Source organism: Cheilinus undulatus, linkage group 7, assembly GCF_018320785.1.
Source record: "Cheilinus undulatus linkage group 7, ASM1832078v1, whole genome shotgun sequence".
Taxonomy (NCBI): Eukaryota; Metazoa; Chordata; class Actinopteri; order Labriformes; family Labridae; genus Cheilinus; species Cheilinus undulatus.
In genome coordinates this window covers 5,899,477-5,913,728 of record NC_054871.1, presented here as the reverse complement: position 1 = coordinate 5,913,728, position 14,252 = coordinate 5,899,477, and the positions used below count along the sequence as shown (strand labels likewise).

Genomic DNA, 14,252 nt, shown 5'->3' with positions numbered 1-14,252 from the left:
AAGCAAGTGAACACCTTTATATTAAATCAGCAGGTCCACTCTTCCTCTCTTAGGCATTTTTTCATTTCATATTTGATGTATTGCTCTACAGAGGCGCCCCAAGGATGCTGTGTGTCTCTGCCAAATTACTGATGGACTGCTCTCTCTCCGTCCTGCAGGGTGACTGATGCACCTCTCCACAAACAAACGAGCAAAAGCAGATACAGTAATGAGAATTTTCATATTCGGAGTCCGATCTGTGCAAACTCTGCTGCATTTCTATACAGCTCATGCTTCGAGCTTTTGAAGCTTATTAAAGCTTCTCCTCACAATACACTGTGTTCTCTTCTTCTTCACGTGTTTTATTACAGTGAATGAGAAGGCAGCGTCTATTATCTGCTGTTATAATGTGAGTTTACTTCAAAGCGAGTCATTCTGTGGCAGCGAGCCGCCTGTTCCTCCTACTGTATTCATCTGCACCTCACACAGACTCACACCAACACCTTTTTTGTTGCACTTCAAAGTGCAGGCATACAATCTGTTCTCTCACACCAGCAAAAACACACAAAAAAACACACGACAGAGCTGCACAGCCCGTCCCAGTCGACGCCGAGCACACAAACAACTTAAATGTATAAAAATGGGCTCCCATTACAGGTATTTTAGTTTGGCAAACAGCCCGTCATAACAGAAAATAAGTGCGAGTGAGCGAGACGGTTTGTGTGTGACTCAAATGAACAAAGTGTGGAGCCGTTTTCACACATGCACTGCTGAAGATTTCAGCACAGGCCGCCCCTGAGATCCTCCTGACAGGCCTGTTCACACTTTCCCCTCACAGCAGGAGACTTTCCCTCACTGTGTAGCACTCCTGACAATTTCTAAGAAATTTCAGGAAGTCGGCAAGCAGATCTGATGAGGCACTGCAGTGACAACATATTTTTGTAGGCCAACCTGGGAGTCAGCACTGTGCAGGCTCCATCGACAAAAAGCCTTGGGGGTTTTTGGATTAATGTTGATAATAAGCTTTGTGGCAGGCACATTTATGACATTTGCACAAATGAAAAGTGCTTCATAATTTTCACATTCCATAGAAGTAAAGAGCTAATGTCAGGCTACGAAGGAACTAAAAACACTCGACTGACGTCAACATCAGCACAGCTAAGCTTCCAGATTTTATTTCTTACTCATACCTATTCAGTTAGAGACTTTCTTACAGAGGAAACAACTAATACAAAGTTTGAGTCTAGAGTAGTTTTAAGAAAAAAGGATAAAATCTCTTAACCCTTGAATCCTTCTATGTCCATTTTGAGGACATTCATCATTTTTATTATCATTATTTTGAGTTGATAGTCACATTTTTATAGATTGAGGCATCAAATTTGGCCAAATTTATTATTTTTCTTCATATTAAAAAAAAAAAAGTGTTGCCCATAGAACTCTATTGATGCCTAATAGCCCCATCCATCCTTGTTTGTCCGAAATCTGGACAATAGACTTCCATTAAAAACGTGTTTTTTGACATTGTGTGTCTATGGCACCAAAACAACATACAACAACCTTTTCTATGCAGTCACTCAATCACCAGGGATCTAAATTTCACCATTCCACAGTGATCCAGCGCACCATTTTAACCCCTTCAGCAATGCACATGCAGGATTTCTTCCATGGACTCAGAGTATTTGAAGCGCTATGTCATCCACTAAACATCATCAGAATTAAATGAACCAATTCCTGCCACTAGATGTGGATGTCTGAGAGTGGGGTACATGTGTGAGGAAAAGTTTGTGTGCTCCTACGTGTTTGTTCGGGTGAGAATCTGCATCTGTGTTTACAACCGGACATGCCATAAGTGGAGTGTTCACAGTCGAAAATGCTACTTCCGAGTTCTGCAGTCTGGGACTAAGAAAGGGGGATATTTGGACAATTTCAACTTTGCCCTCACTTCATAGCAAGTGGATGGACATGCATGAGGATGCACAGGCCCTTTCAATCAATAGGTAAGAATATATCATATCTCAAATATGCAGTAAATTTATATATGCGCGTAATGCGCGTAATGAGTGTAACCGTGGTCACATTTTGGTTAGAGGTGAAATGCTCGTGTTAGTGATTCATATTCTACATATATCCTCTGATTTTTTTATGCCTGTACAGAAAACAAATCTAACATGAACAAATGCATTCACTCGCATATGATTTGGTAGAGGAGGAGGCTCAAGAAAAGGATGGTAAAACTGCCATGTTTTACACTCCGATAGACTCATCTGTTTAGCATGGATGCTATCTCACTGGATCCAAGTCATAGGCATAGTGTACAGTTACTGGCATAAAAAGGGTGTAACATTGAATTTTACAATTATTATTTTTTTAGTGGTCAGGGTTGAAGTTGTTGAAGAGATCTGAGTCAGTGAAAGTTAAAAAAAGAATTGAAAAAAGATTATTTTATTAACAGTTTTCTGTATGTCCACAATAAGGACAGATAGAGCTAAAAATTACAAGGGAGCGAGGGTTAAGTTTGAGTTTGCCACAGACTTGACTACAGAAATCTCACTGAATACTGTTTAAAAAATGTTCAAGACAAAGGCACCAAATGTGCGAAAGACTCTTTACTGCAATGCTCAAGTAGCTCATCATCTGCAGCCGTTTATCTCACTTTAAAGTAAAGTTGTTCTGATTCCGATATCGGAAATATGTCCAGTACTACTTAAAATGCAGGCATTGGATACAGCAATTACATGTTTGCACTGATCCTATACCGTTTTTTTATTAACGTTATATTTTGCTTCATTTAGCCATGCTAAATGTTAGTATTTTAAACCAGAAAACACAGCAAGCTACCATTTTCAATGCAGCAAAGAAGAATCAGAACCTTATGAATCTATCAGTTGATTCATGTTCTGGGTCAAATGTAGGGCTTAAATAATTTGCTAGTCTTCCACAGCACAGTACATCCAGAAAATTTACACCAGTATCGGATCAGTACTCGATATTAGCCAGTACCCAACACTCAGGTACTGGGAAGGCAAAATGGTATTGGAACATCTCTACCTCAATAACTCAAAGTAAACACACTATACTGTAGACAATCTCAGAGACTAGCAGTCACCTGATGCTACCCAGCTGACCAATCACAGTGCTTGTGTAGCCACAGTTTTGAGGAGGTGCATGTCAGGCTTTGTATTTAGGCTCACAGTGTAGAGTTTGATGCTGCCAGATGAAGCACAAGTTAACTAACAGCTGACCTCTGGTGCCAATGTAGCAGAGGAAAAATATATATATTCAAAAATTTATTTTGGATTCAGGGGAAAATGTTGCAAACATGATAGAGCAGGATTGTTATCCACCATGTACATGATCAGTAAAAGCACATAGAAAGATTGAGTAAAGAGCATTCAAGGTATGTCAGTATTTTCTTCAGTTAATTGAAGTGTTCTTAGTGCATAAATATGAGTGTTTTACATTTATATTTATTTTATATATGGCTCATTAAATTAGGTCCAAAAGAATAAATGTTTTGTCTAAAAGTAAAAGTTAAAAAAAAGTGCAAATCCAAAGGCTAAGAATAAATTTAAATCAGCTGCCAGAATTAACACTGGCAGGGATTCGTTAATATGAGTTATTTCATCATGCAGCTGCAGGAGGCAGCTGTGGCTCATAAAGTCAGAGCAACTAAAAGTACACTGCAAGATTGAAAAGTAAAAGGTTTTTCAAATTATTTGACTATCATCCCCTAATCTGCATAGTTTTCCCAGAATGCCTTTGGGCATTAGAAACTTTTACACCATGAGTGAAGTTGCCCGCTGAACTAGAGACGTCCTGAATGAACTTCATCATTGCAAGGATGACATACGGAACTATGCGGGAGTGTACTTTACTTTACTTTACTACTACTTCAAATTAGCTTACTTTGGTAGCCATGATGGTTTAAAATTAAAATATGTAAAAGACATAAGGGAAAACAGATGAGAAACATGTCAATTAAATATTTTAACTTGAGTCAATTGAACCTGGGGGCGGGGCTAACTCCCTACATGACATCAAGAGGAGAAAATCTGAGAACAGCTTATTTCTGAAAGGTGGAGAAAGAGAGGGAGGAGGGATTGGATTAAAATAAAACATGAGTTAAAGGTACAAACTGTGGTGCTAAATTGACCATTAAAGAGATTTTTTAGTGTCTTTTAGTGGTTTAATAACACAACATTACTGGCCAGGCAATAGATATGACTGTGCTCTTATCAGGACAGCTGTCCTTTAGTTACACTAGATCCAATGCTGCTAATTCTAGGAAGTATTTGTGTTCCTGTTGCCATTTTTAGCATTTATTGATGCAGTTTGTGGTCTGCTTTTTGGTCACTACAGCCAAAATGAGAGAAATACAGCTGTAATCAACTAATGAAGAAAAGGACAAGCTATTGACATTCATTTTTATTCAGTGCAAATACATGGTATCTGAAGGCTAAATTCAATCATGATTCAGTCTAAAGATGTTGAATGTTGGCAGAATTTAGGGCAACAAATAAAGATGTGCATTCAAGATTCACTGTTGTCCATCAAAATGGGGGTCATCAGTCTTTGGAGATTGTGGTAAGCAACTGAATGTTATAATTCAGGGATGTCAAACTCAATCACAGCAGGGGCCCAATTCTGAATTTGGGTCCAACCTAAGGGCCAAGCAGGGTCAACATTTAACCATAAACTGTCAACCTCATTTTCACCAGCAATGGATTATGGGGGAAAAAGCCTTAGCACTGATGATAAAGGATTTTGACATTGGAAAAGGTCAAATGAGGCTCAAAATCTGAGATAAAAATTCAAACTTATAGCTCAAAAGTTTCAAAACATGGCATTTAAAGTCAAAATAATGTTTTAAAAAGGCAAATATATGAGATAGAAAGTTGAAACCATTATTCCTAAGAGTCAAAATATGAGATAAATTCAAAATCATCAGTTTAAAATTTCAAAGCATAGAAAAACATTTAAATTTTGAGTTTTAAAGGTCAAAATATGACAAAATTTAAAATTAATGCGCTCAAAGGTCAAACTATGAGATAAAAGTCAAAGTTAAGAGCTAAAAAGTTCAAAACGTGAGAAAAAGTTCATAATCGCGAGTTTAAAAGGTCAAAATATTACTTAAAATTTTAAAATTGAGAATCTAAAGGGTCAAAAAACAAGATAAAAAGTAAAAATTGTGAATTGAAAAGGTTACCATATGAAATAAAAAGTCAAAAACATAACTTCATATCTGTGAGATGCAAAATTAAGAATATGAAATGAAAACATAAATATATTTTACCACAATCCTGACTTTTTATCTACTTATTTTAACTTTTTACTTTTTCTAATGACTTAACAAGGATATTTTAAATCCTCACAGTTTACATTTTTAAACTGAAGGAAATCTGCAGACCTTAAACCAGTGGGCCAGTTTTAATAAAAATATGATATGATCAGGTTGGCCGGGTGTAATTGTACCATGGGCCGGATTGAGTTTGACACTCCTGTTCTGATTGATTGAATATATATCACTGGCTTCTGATTACACTGTTTAAAAAAGGTGTTGTGGTTTGAAACTGGGGCATATGCCACATATTAAACAGCCTTAACTCACTATTCAAGAGGCTATTATAATATTTCTTTCCGTCCTGTGATTCAGCTGTCTTATCTCACACCCATGATATAACACGGCTATGAATCCTAACCATATCTCACATTTACAGCCCCCCATGAGTTAAACAGCCACATATCACAGCTCTGTTTGTGCTGCGTTTGCCATCGTATACATCACAGATTAAATAGCCTCCCGGCAGACGGCTCGGAGGCGTCCATTTTGTTTGTTTGTTTTGAGAAGCGGTTCAGCTGAGATTTATCTGGAACCCCTGCTGAGGGGGACAAAAAGCCGCCCCACCACCGAAGCTCAAAGTCTGCCCTCTGACACGCATAATGTTATGACTAATCCGCTGAAAGAGAGGAGGCCTGCAGAGGGTGAGAAAGAGGGCGACAGCAGCGGGGAGAGGGGACAGAGGGGAATGCAGAGGAGGGAGAGGGAATTCTTCTCAGCCTGTTTGGCAGCATTATTAGGAACACCTTGGCTGTAGGCTGTTATAGAGGCTTACAGAAGAGACATAGAGGAACACTTTCACATGGGAAGGGGGAAAAACAGACATACTTTTCATTCTGTCTCTAAAGATCTGTCATCTTCCCACAAACCCTCAGGGTAAAAAGTTTAAAATGAAAATAGCCCAGTGTCTAATGTCACCAACCAAACACGCTACAATAAAGACACCTGAAGAAAGCCAACTTTGTCAAGCAAGATACTGCATGAATGTTAGCAATCACTATCTGCTCTTTTGATATTTGCAAAAAACCCTGAAAATTATCTGAAGCAAAAGCAGAGTTTTCATCCTGACTCTACCCTGATGTAATGTAAGACCTCAAAAAATCTAAACACAATACTGTGCAGAACCTTAAGGCATTTTTGGGACAAAATTCAGAATGATATAAGGCGTAGATGTGGTGAGTAAGCAGCCTGAGGGCACCACTGGGCAGGAAGGATGATTGACACAACCCTGGCTGTGCTCTGGATGTCCTAGGGCAGGTGTGGTGAGTCAGCAAGGACTTGGGTACCACCAAAGCACGTGGTTGTGCTGTGGATGTTCCAAGGGCCCAAAAATCGCTGGCGGTGTCTGAGCATATCACCAGGGGTGAAAAGGCCAGAAAAAATAATGCCATCGAGCTTGACCTTGGCTGCTGAGCGACACACGTGTGTCGTCATGTGTCAAACTCTAGCTGTCCACACCCTGTCAAGCCCCAGGTTGTTACACTTAAATAACAATACTTATGGTTTAATAATTGCTCAGTGCAATATTTACAGAGTAAGTGTCTAGGACTTATGGTTCAAAAGTTATCAACGTTTTTATAAACAGTGACGCTTCTTGTTGTATACGACAACCTCAGTCCTCTGGGACCCCGGAAAGTCAGCCAAGTTTCAGGCTCCCTAGAAAATGTTCTCTGAGAGCTACAAATGCATGATGGACATATTTAGAAAGGCACAACACAGAGCTTTCACTGGAAAAAAAACAAGTTAGTGTCTACGACTTACGGTTCAGAAGTTACCAAGCAATTTACAAAGGGGTGTGCACTGATCCGTGCCACGTGGGCTCTATAGTTCATGCCTGCTATGTCTATCTGAAAACAGCTATGGGACAAATCAGGACCACATCTGGTCCAGTGCTGATGTTTATGTAGTTTTAGATAACACACAAACACATGTGGCCCAGATCTGGCTCAAAAGTTGCACTTGATCAGGCCAAATGTCTTTCCTATCAAGGCTATAGCAAAGACACATGGCCCAGATCTGGCTCAAAGCTGGCACAGATTGGGCCAGTTTGCACCAGATTTGGGCCAAAATTTAACCTGGTTTCCATTTATCTGGACCTGTTCTGGCCCAGAGCCATCATATGACTACACACCAGATAAGGCCCATAGTGCAAAAGGACACTGGGGTGGACCTGTTTCCCAGTTTGGACTGGAAATTGGAGTATTTCCGGTCCGGCCCGTGTCTGGTCCTGTCAGATTTTGCTATCTGGGCATGCTCATTAAGTGACCTGGTGACATACAGAGTATGTCAGCCCTGTGATTGAATAGCAGCCAGTGACAGCTGGGATAGGCTCCAGCCCCCCGTCACCCCAAACAGGATAAGCAGTGTAGGAAATGGATGGATGCAATTTATTGCTTTATTTATTTTTCCTTTCAGTACACTTTGGTTACACCACGACTGCTAGAAATTCTTATATCAATTGATTAAAAAAATGTAATTTTTTACAGCCCTAATATATAGATATATATGGAATAAATAAGTGCAAACATCACATTTTCCAAAACTTTGCTTTGAAAAAATCCTGAACCAGTGTTTCCACAGTTTGCTGTTAATCTCCTCATTTTACCCCAACTATACAGAAATAATAAATCTTCTCACTGATAATCTCTTTGCTTTTCTTTTTCTTTTTTGGATTTTTTTTAGTTCTTATACTCCTATCTCACAAGGACAGTGGACAAAGTTGGTGCTCAGGGAGAGAGAAAGCAGGGAGTGACATGCAGGAGAGGAGCCACTGGCTGGGCCCAAACCCAGACCGTCCAGCCAGAATCCCACAGCCTTCATACACGCAGTACAGAGACATAACCACAACACTATAGGCCTAGTGGTTGCTTTTTTTTAGGTCACACAGAGACGTAATTATTGATTTAAGTCTATTGCATAACCAGCTAAAAACACCATGTCCTCTTAAGAAGAAGGAGTCAAAAAATCCGTTCATGAGAAAGAATGCAGTCATTAATGTAAAAATGGGATAACATTGAAGATGTTAGGATTTCTGGTCATTTTGCAGGGAAGATTCTTGCTTACAGATGGATCAAGGCAGAATATTTCTCTCAAGTTTTGTGAGAAAACTCAAAAGTAGGTCAATAGCGTGACCATATTTTCAAACCCCCAAAAAGCAGCACACTTACACATTCATGCACACATTGATGGGATTATGCACACACCAAAGGCATTTTGATTAGGATGGGGGATAATTATTTTAGTACTTAGCACATCTTAACAAGGCAATTTATAACATCATCATCATCACAAACTGCAATGGTAGCCTCACTGTAGGACAGGCTTCAGCTCCTGGATTTCTTTGATAAGATAAGCTCAATTTTTCATATGACAGCTGACTGTTAGCACTCCAATGAACTCATGCATGCCTTTGAGTCACTGACACATGAACAGGCATGTCTAATATTGTCTGTTTATAAGGAGTAAGGTAATAAGCTGAAGGATAGAACTGATGTTAGTGCTCTAGAGAGTGTAATAATCTAAGTCTTGATGTAATTGTGTGGTAAATCAGGACAGTTTTAATCTTGAAACTGGGACAATCACTGGCTCCTAGTTCTCCACGGATCCAAATTACCCCAGCATTAATGAATGGTTTAAATAATCACAACAAAAGGGAGGAAACAAAGCAGGAATGAGGGACCACAGCAGTGAGGAAGCAGAAATAAAAAAGCATGCATGCAGGAGGAGGTGGAAGCATGTACTTACTGAGCACGTAGAGGGAGAGAGCGAGGCCCGCCAAGCAGAAACCCTCAAAGAAGCGCAAGGTGCTGAACATGGTGACGTTTACAGAGAAGGCAACACTCAGACCAAACACCAGCATGAAAAGAACCGACAGAATCAACACCGGGTGCCGGCCAAACCTTCGAGACAGAGAGAGAGAAAGTGTCACAAAGTGAGGAGCGGGGCAGGCAGGCTGGTGACACAGGACATCTCAGTCTTTGTGCCCCTCTGACACTGAGGACTTCCTGGTCTAAGGAGGGGGTCTGCAGGTCAATGGGTCAGGCCAGAGCTGAGGCCTGTATGGCCCATGCATGTCTTTACATTGTTGCCATAGTTACTGATCCCAAACACAATGCATGGATGTTTTTCCCACGCTGCTCAGGTGGCTCAGGGGCTGCAGACGTGACTACAGTGAATGCAACGGTCAACAGCATGCTTTACACAATAGATGGTTCTATATGACCCACATCCATGGAGCTAATTGTCCCTGTTGACAAGCAAGTCTTTGGGTGTGACAAAATAATTGGGATACAGGGCCTCATGCATGTACAATAACAAAGAATGCACTCATTTTTCATATTCAAATCTTTTTCTACAGTGCTCTAAACGTGTCTTGATAGTCTACCTGCTCCCCTGAGCTGCAAAAATAAGTCCACTGATCAATAAGACAGTTGAAAATGTCAACCACTTCAATATTCTGTTTAAAAGTTAAACCATTTGTCGAGTAAAGGCAGTGAAGATTAGCTTTCTTATTTTTCATCTCTGTGACTTTCACATGCCCCTGACCTCCACCTGCATTAGTCAGACCGATTTACTTCAAAAATAAAGTTTTTCTCTCATCTCAAATCTTCATCTCTGTCAGGGAATAACTCTGCTCTACTGACATTTCTCTGACAGTGCTGCTATTAATAGTTCCTAAAAGTTTTGCTTCATCCAACACGACAGCTGACGCTGCTAAACTTTCAGTCTTTTTCATTTCTGCTCTCTGACAACAGCACGTAGGATCAGTGGGGAAGTGCTCTGTTTACTCTTAGGTAACATTTTATTGAATGAAACTTGTGGGGGCTGGCTTGTATGACACATTTAAGGAGCTGTAGCAAATGGAGCATCGGTCTCTGCAATTTAAATGTCAGCAATTATCAGCTGGCTTGTCGCTATAAGTGAGGTTCAGCTATTTACAGTCCTCAGAGGAAGCAGCTTGACTTTTAACTAGACTTTTTTGATTAAAACTAAACTATTGGATGAAGTGGAAGTGCTACAAAAACCCATGTCTGCCACAGGAAGAAATTAAGAAACTGATGGTTGCCTGCCTTTTATTCCAGAGGTATCAATTTGTAAAATAATTTGGTTCGAGACCAAATATCTGCATAACTAACAGTACTATGATAAACTTGCTGAAACTCGTAAGAGTTGTTATAAGCATGCTGATATTTGCCTACAACTCTATATACCAACGTCCAAAATTAGAGTCTCATTAAAGGATTAGGAAGGTTGTAAACTTTAAAGCTTGCTTATATGTAACTTTACAAACTTTGAAAGCCCATAAAAACACCTGACTGCCCCCAGAGAAAAGTAATAATTCTAGATGTCAAAGATAGGGCTGTCGGCGTTAAGACTGGAGTCACAATGAGAATGAAATCCCAGCATTAGCATGATAAATCTTTAAAATTGCAACAGTCATGTGCTTTTTTGTCCCTTCAGGTGAACCGTAGTTACGCTGCTGTGGTTGGATATCAGTCACCTTATTTTCTAGCTGCTCCTACAGTGATGTAGAATAATCCTGCATTCCATTTACCTCGGAGGTCGGAAGTTGGAACTAGGAATGACGTCACATTCATCTGCATGAACCGATTTCCCAGTTGTTTGCGTTCCATTTGTTATAACCACGATGAGTTGGGAAATAATGAGTCTCCATAGTCGCTTATTTTGGTTGGCTGTAGAGCAACTCAATAATGTACAAACCGGCTCCAAAGTTCGGTTAAAAGAAAAGGATGCAATTTTTTATTGTGACAGTGGAAATGAAAATTGTCAAAAGCTTTATATTTTGAATTTACTGGTATTGTTTGATAAATATTATATCCATAAGTGTAAATTGACTTTGTAAGTATGCGTGTATGTGCTTCACATAAATCAATAAAAAAAAGTTGGGAAAATGACAGATTTTGTTTTTCCGTTAGCCTGTCATTGTTTTTAACATCATTGATCAGTTGCTGGCTGATAAACCTTTAAAACAACACATTGCGCAGTATTTCATGTATGAAAAGACTGTTGCTGCACACAACATACAACCACAGGGTAGCTGTGTTTACAATTTCTAAAAATTCACTGAGAAACAGCAAACGGTTCTGAAAACAGGTCAAAATCAAAGTTTTTACTACACTTAATACTTTGTACCACCATGTTGTGACGTCGAGGTCGGGGTGCTCTGTGCAAGACCAAGTTCACAAGTTGTAAATACGACTTGCAGAGACGTTCCATTTGCCACTTCTGGTTGCAAGTCGGAAAAACAAGTCGGAATACGAGATACGATGACAAATGGAACGCAGCATAAGTCCACCACTGTTCCTCAATGTCTCGTTTCACTTTAAAAAGTCAGACAGCTCAGTGGACAAGTCAAGTCAAGAGTCATCTGTACATTGATCTGATTTTTGCTTCAACTATTTCATTTTATTTTCTACCTGTAGCGTATGCTATAATCTATCAGGAGTTTCTTATTTTCTTTCAAAATAAAAGCAGGGTTTTTTTAGGCATAAAAATGAGATTTGCTCCCTGCTTCATCCTAGCAGCAGGCTCCTTAGTTGGATGTGTCCAAAATAACTCCCTATTATATAGGGCATTCATCCTATCCCACAGTGCATTATGAAAACTAGTGAACAACCAATGATCACTGCTCCAGCAATATTTACCGTCATGCATCGCGGTCGCTGCTCTCAAACATGACGGATGAACGAGAGGAGCACAGAAACACATATTAAAACATTTTTTATGCTTTTTAGTTTGTTTGGTTTCAACCACAGTATTTAATCTGTAAGAAAATGTTAAGGATTCATAACGGAGAAACTTTTTCCCTGTGATGATTACAAGACACGGGACCATCATCTTTATTCAAAAATAAGTGATAATAAACACAAAAATGTATCCTATTTTGCCACTACAGTCACAAAACTTTTATCTACTGGTATTTTTTAATTTTTTGGTGAAAATACGTTCTGTCAAGCATCAGTTTTCAGTGAAATTCTACCGTTAATTTCAATCCTCAGCCTTTGTCACGGAAATCTATGAACCGTTGTTGCTTAACGTTTTAAATGTGAGATGGCGATGACGTCATTGCCCCAAGTTTTGTGCCTGATTGCAGGAGTGGGATGAGGTGAGCAGGAATTTGGCTGCAGCTGCAAACCATCTTCAATTAACTCTACTACAAACACTGGGATTTAATTCCACCACTCTTCCAGATTTTAACTCATTGAAATTTGCTGAAATCCAGTCTCCAGTCCACACTTGAATCTTCTTTTGATGCTCCTAGATCTGCACTCATCCCTGGGTCTCATGGACTTGGATGATTTCTCATCCTTGGATCATTGGACTCAGGTTAGCCAGCCTTTCCCTGATGCAAACTCCTCTGATCTGCTCTGCCCTGTTCCCTGGAGCCCAGCTCACTCCCTACACTTGTTACATTTTATTGCTTCTGCAACCTGATACAGTGTTTACATTCTGCATCTGGGACCTCAACCAGTTAGCTTTTGCTGGATAATTATGATTGATTATAAAATTCCAGTGATTAATTTTGATTACAAATGTAATTATTTGACTCCCCTACACCAAACCTTGGAGATGTAGCATGAACTTTCTGCTTTGTTAGCATTATATGTAACAGAGAAAACAATTATGTATTCATTGCCTTAAGGCTGCCCATTAAGAGGGATCCTTTTTTGGCTTCTCACAGCCATGCCCAGACCTGAACAATAGTTTGGATACTGGAAAGGAAAGAACATGAAAAAAGGAAGTATACGACCCCCGCAGTGACTCATGAAACTTTAAAGGTGAGCTTCAAAGCTGATCAGAGTCTGGTCTTGGAGATGAATGCTAGCCAGGATATTAGCATTAACATTGCTGATCCAAATGTTTGTATTATTAAAATAGATCTGAGGAGGGCCTTTATTACAACCCCAATCCCCACAATGTGTACTTCATTGTGTCCATTTTGAATTTGATGGCAGCAACACATCTGAAAAAGTAGGGGCATGGCCATGTTTACCATTGTGTAGTATCCCCTCTTCTTGTAACAACAGTCAGTAAATGTCTGGGATGTGAGAAGACCAGCTGCTGAAGTTTTGGGAGAGGAATGTTGTCCCATTCTTGTCTGATGTATGATTCTAGCTGCTCAAATGTCCTGGGTCTTCTTTGCCAGATATTTTGTTTTATGATGCCCCACATGTTTTCTACTGGTGCAAGGTCTGGACTGCAGGCGGTCCAGTTCAGCACCCAGACTCTTCAACTGCCAAGCAATGCAGTTTATCTGACCCCAGAACAGTTTTCCATGTTGGCTCAGACCATTTTAAAATAGCTTTGGCGCTGAGAAGGTGTCAGCATTTCTGGATCATGTTCACACATGGCTTCTTCTTTGCATGATACATCTTAAATTGCGTTGTGGATGGCATGGTGAACAGTGTTAACTGGCAGTGATTTCTGGAAGTGTTCTTGAGCCAGTGTAGTGATTTCCAATACAGAATCATGCCTGTTTTTAATGCAGTGCTGCCTTCAGCCTTGTCACATAGATTTCTCCTGATTCTCTAGATCTTTTGATGGTATTATGCACTTTAGATGTTGGGATATCCAAAGTCGTTGCAGTTTAATGTTGAGGAACATTTTTCTGAAATTGTTCCCCTTCTTTTTAGACGTTTTTTTCCAGATTGGCGAAGCTCTGTCCATCCTTACTTCTGAGAGACTCTCAAAAATGCTCCTTTTATGCCCAGTCATGTTACTACCCTGTTGCAAATTATCCTAAAATATTGCAAAATGCTCCTCCGGCTGTTTATTAGTACCACTTAATTTTCTGGCTTTCTGTTGCCCTCTCCCAACTTTTTTGAGATGTGTTGCTGCTGTCAGATTGAAAACATGCTTATAGTTTTCATGAAATGGTAAAATGTCTCAGTTCCAACATCTGATATGTTAATTA

At 39.7% G+C, this 14,252-nt stretch overlaps 1 protein-coding gene across 2 annotated transcripts in view; it reads right to left on the bottom strand.

Moving 5' to 3' along the window:
- LOC121512404 (solute carrier family 22 member 23) overlaps positions 1–14,252 on the bottom strand; it is a 54,247-nt gene that overhangs the window by 28,057 nt on the left and 11,938 nt on the right. For both annotated transcript variants that reach the window (XM_041791664.1, XM_041791663.1), the window contains exon 3: positions 9,062–9,216. In XM_041791664.1, coding sequence (XP_041647598.1) covers positions 9,062–9,216 — 155 coding nt within the window. The remainder of the gene's footprint in view (positions 1–9,061; positions 9,217–14,252) is intronic.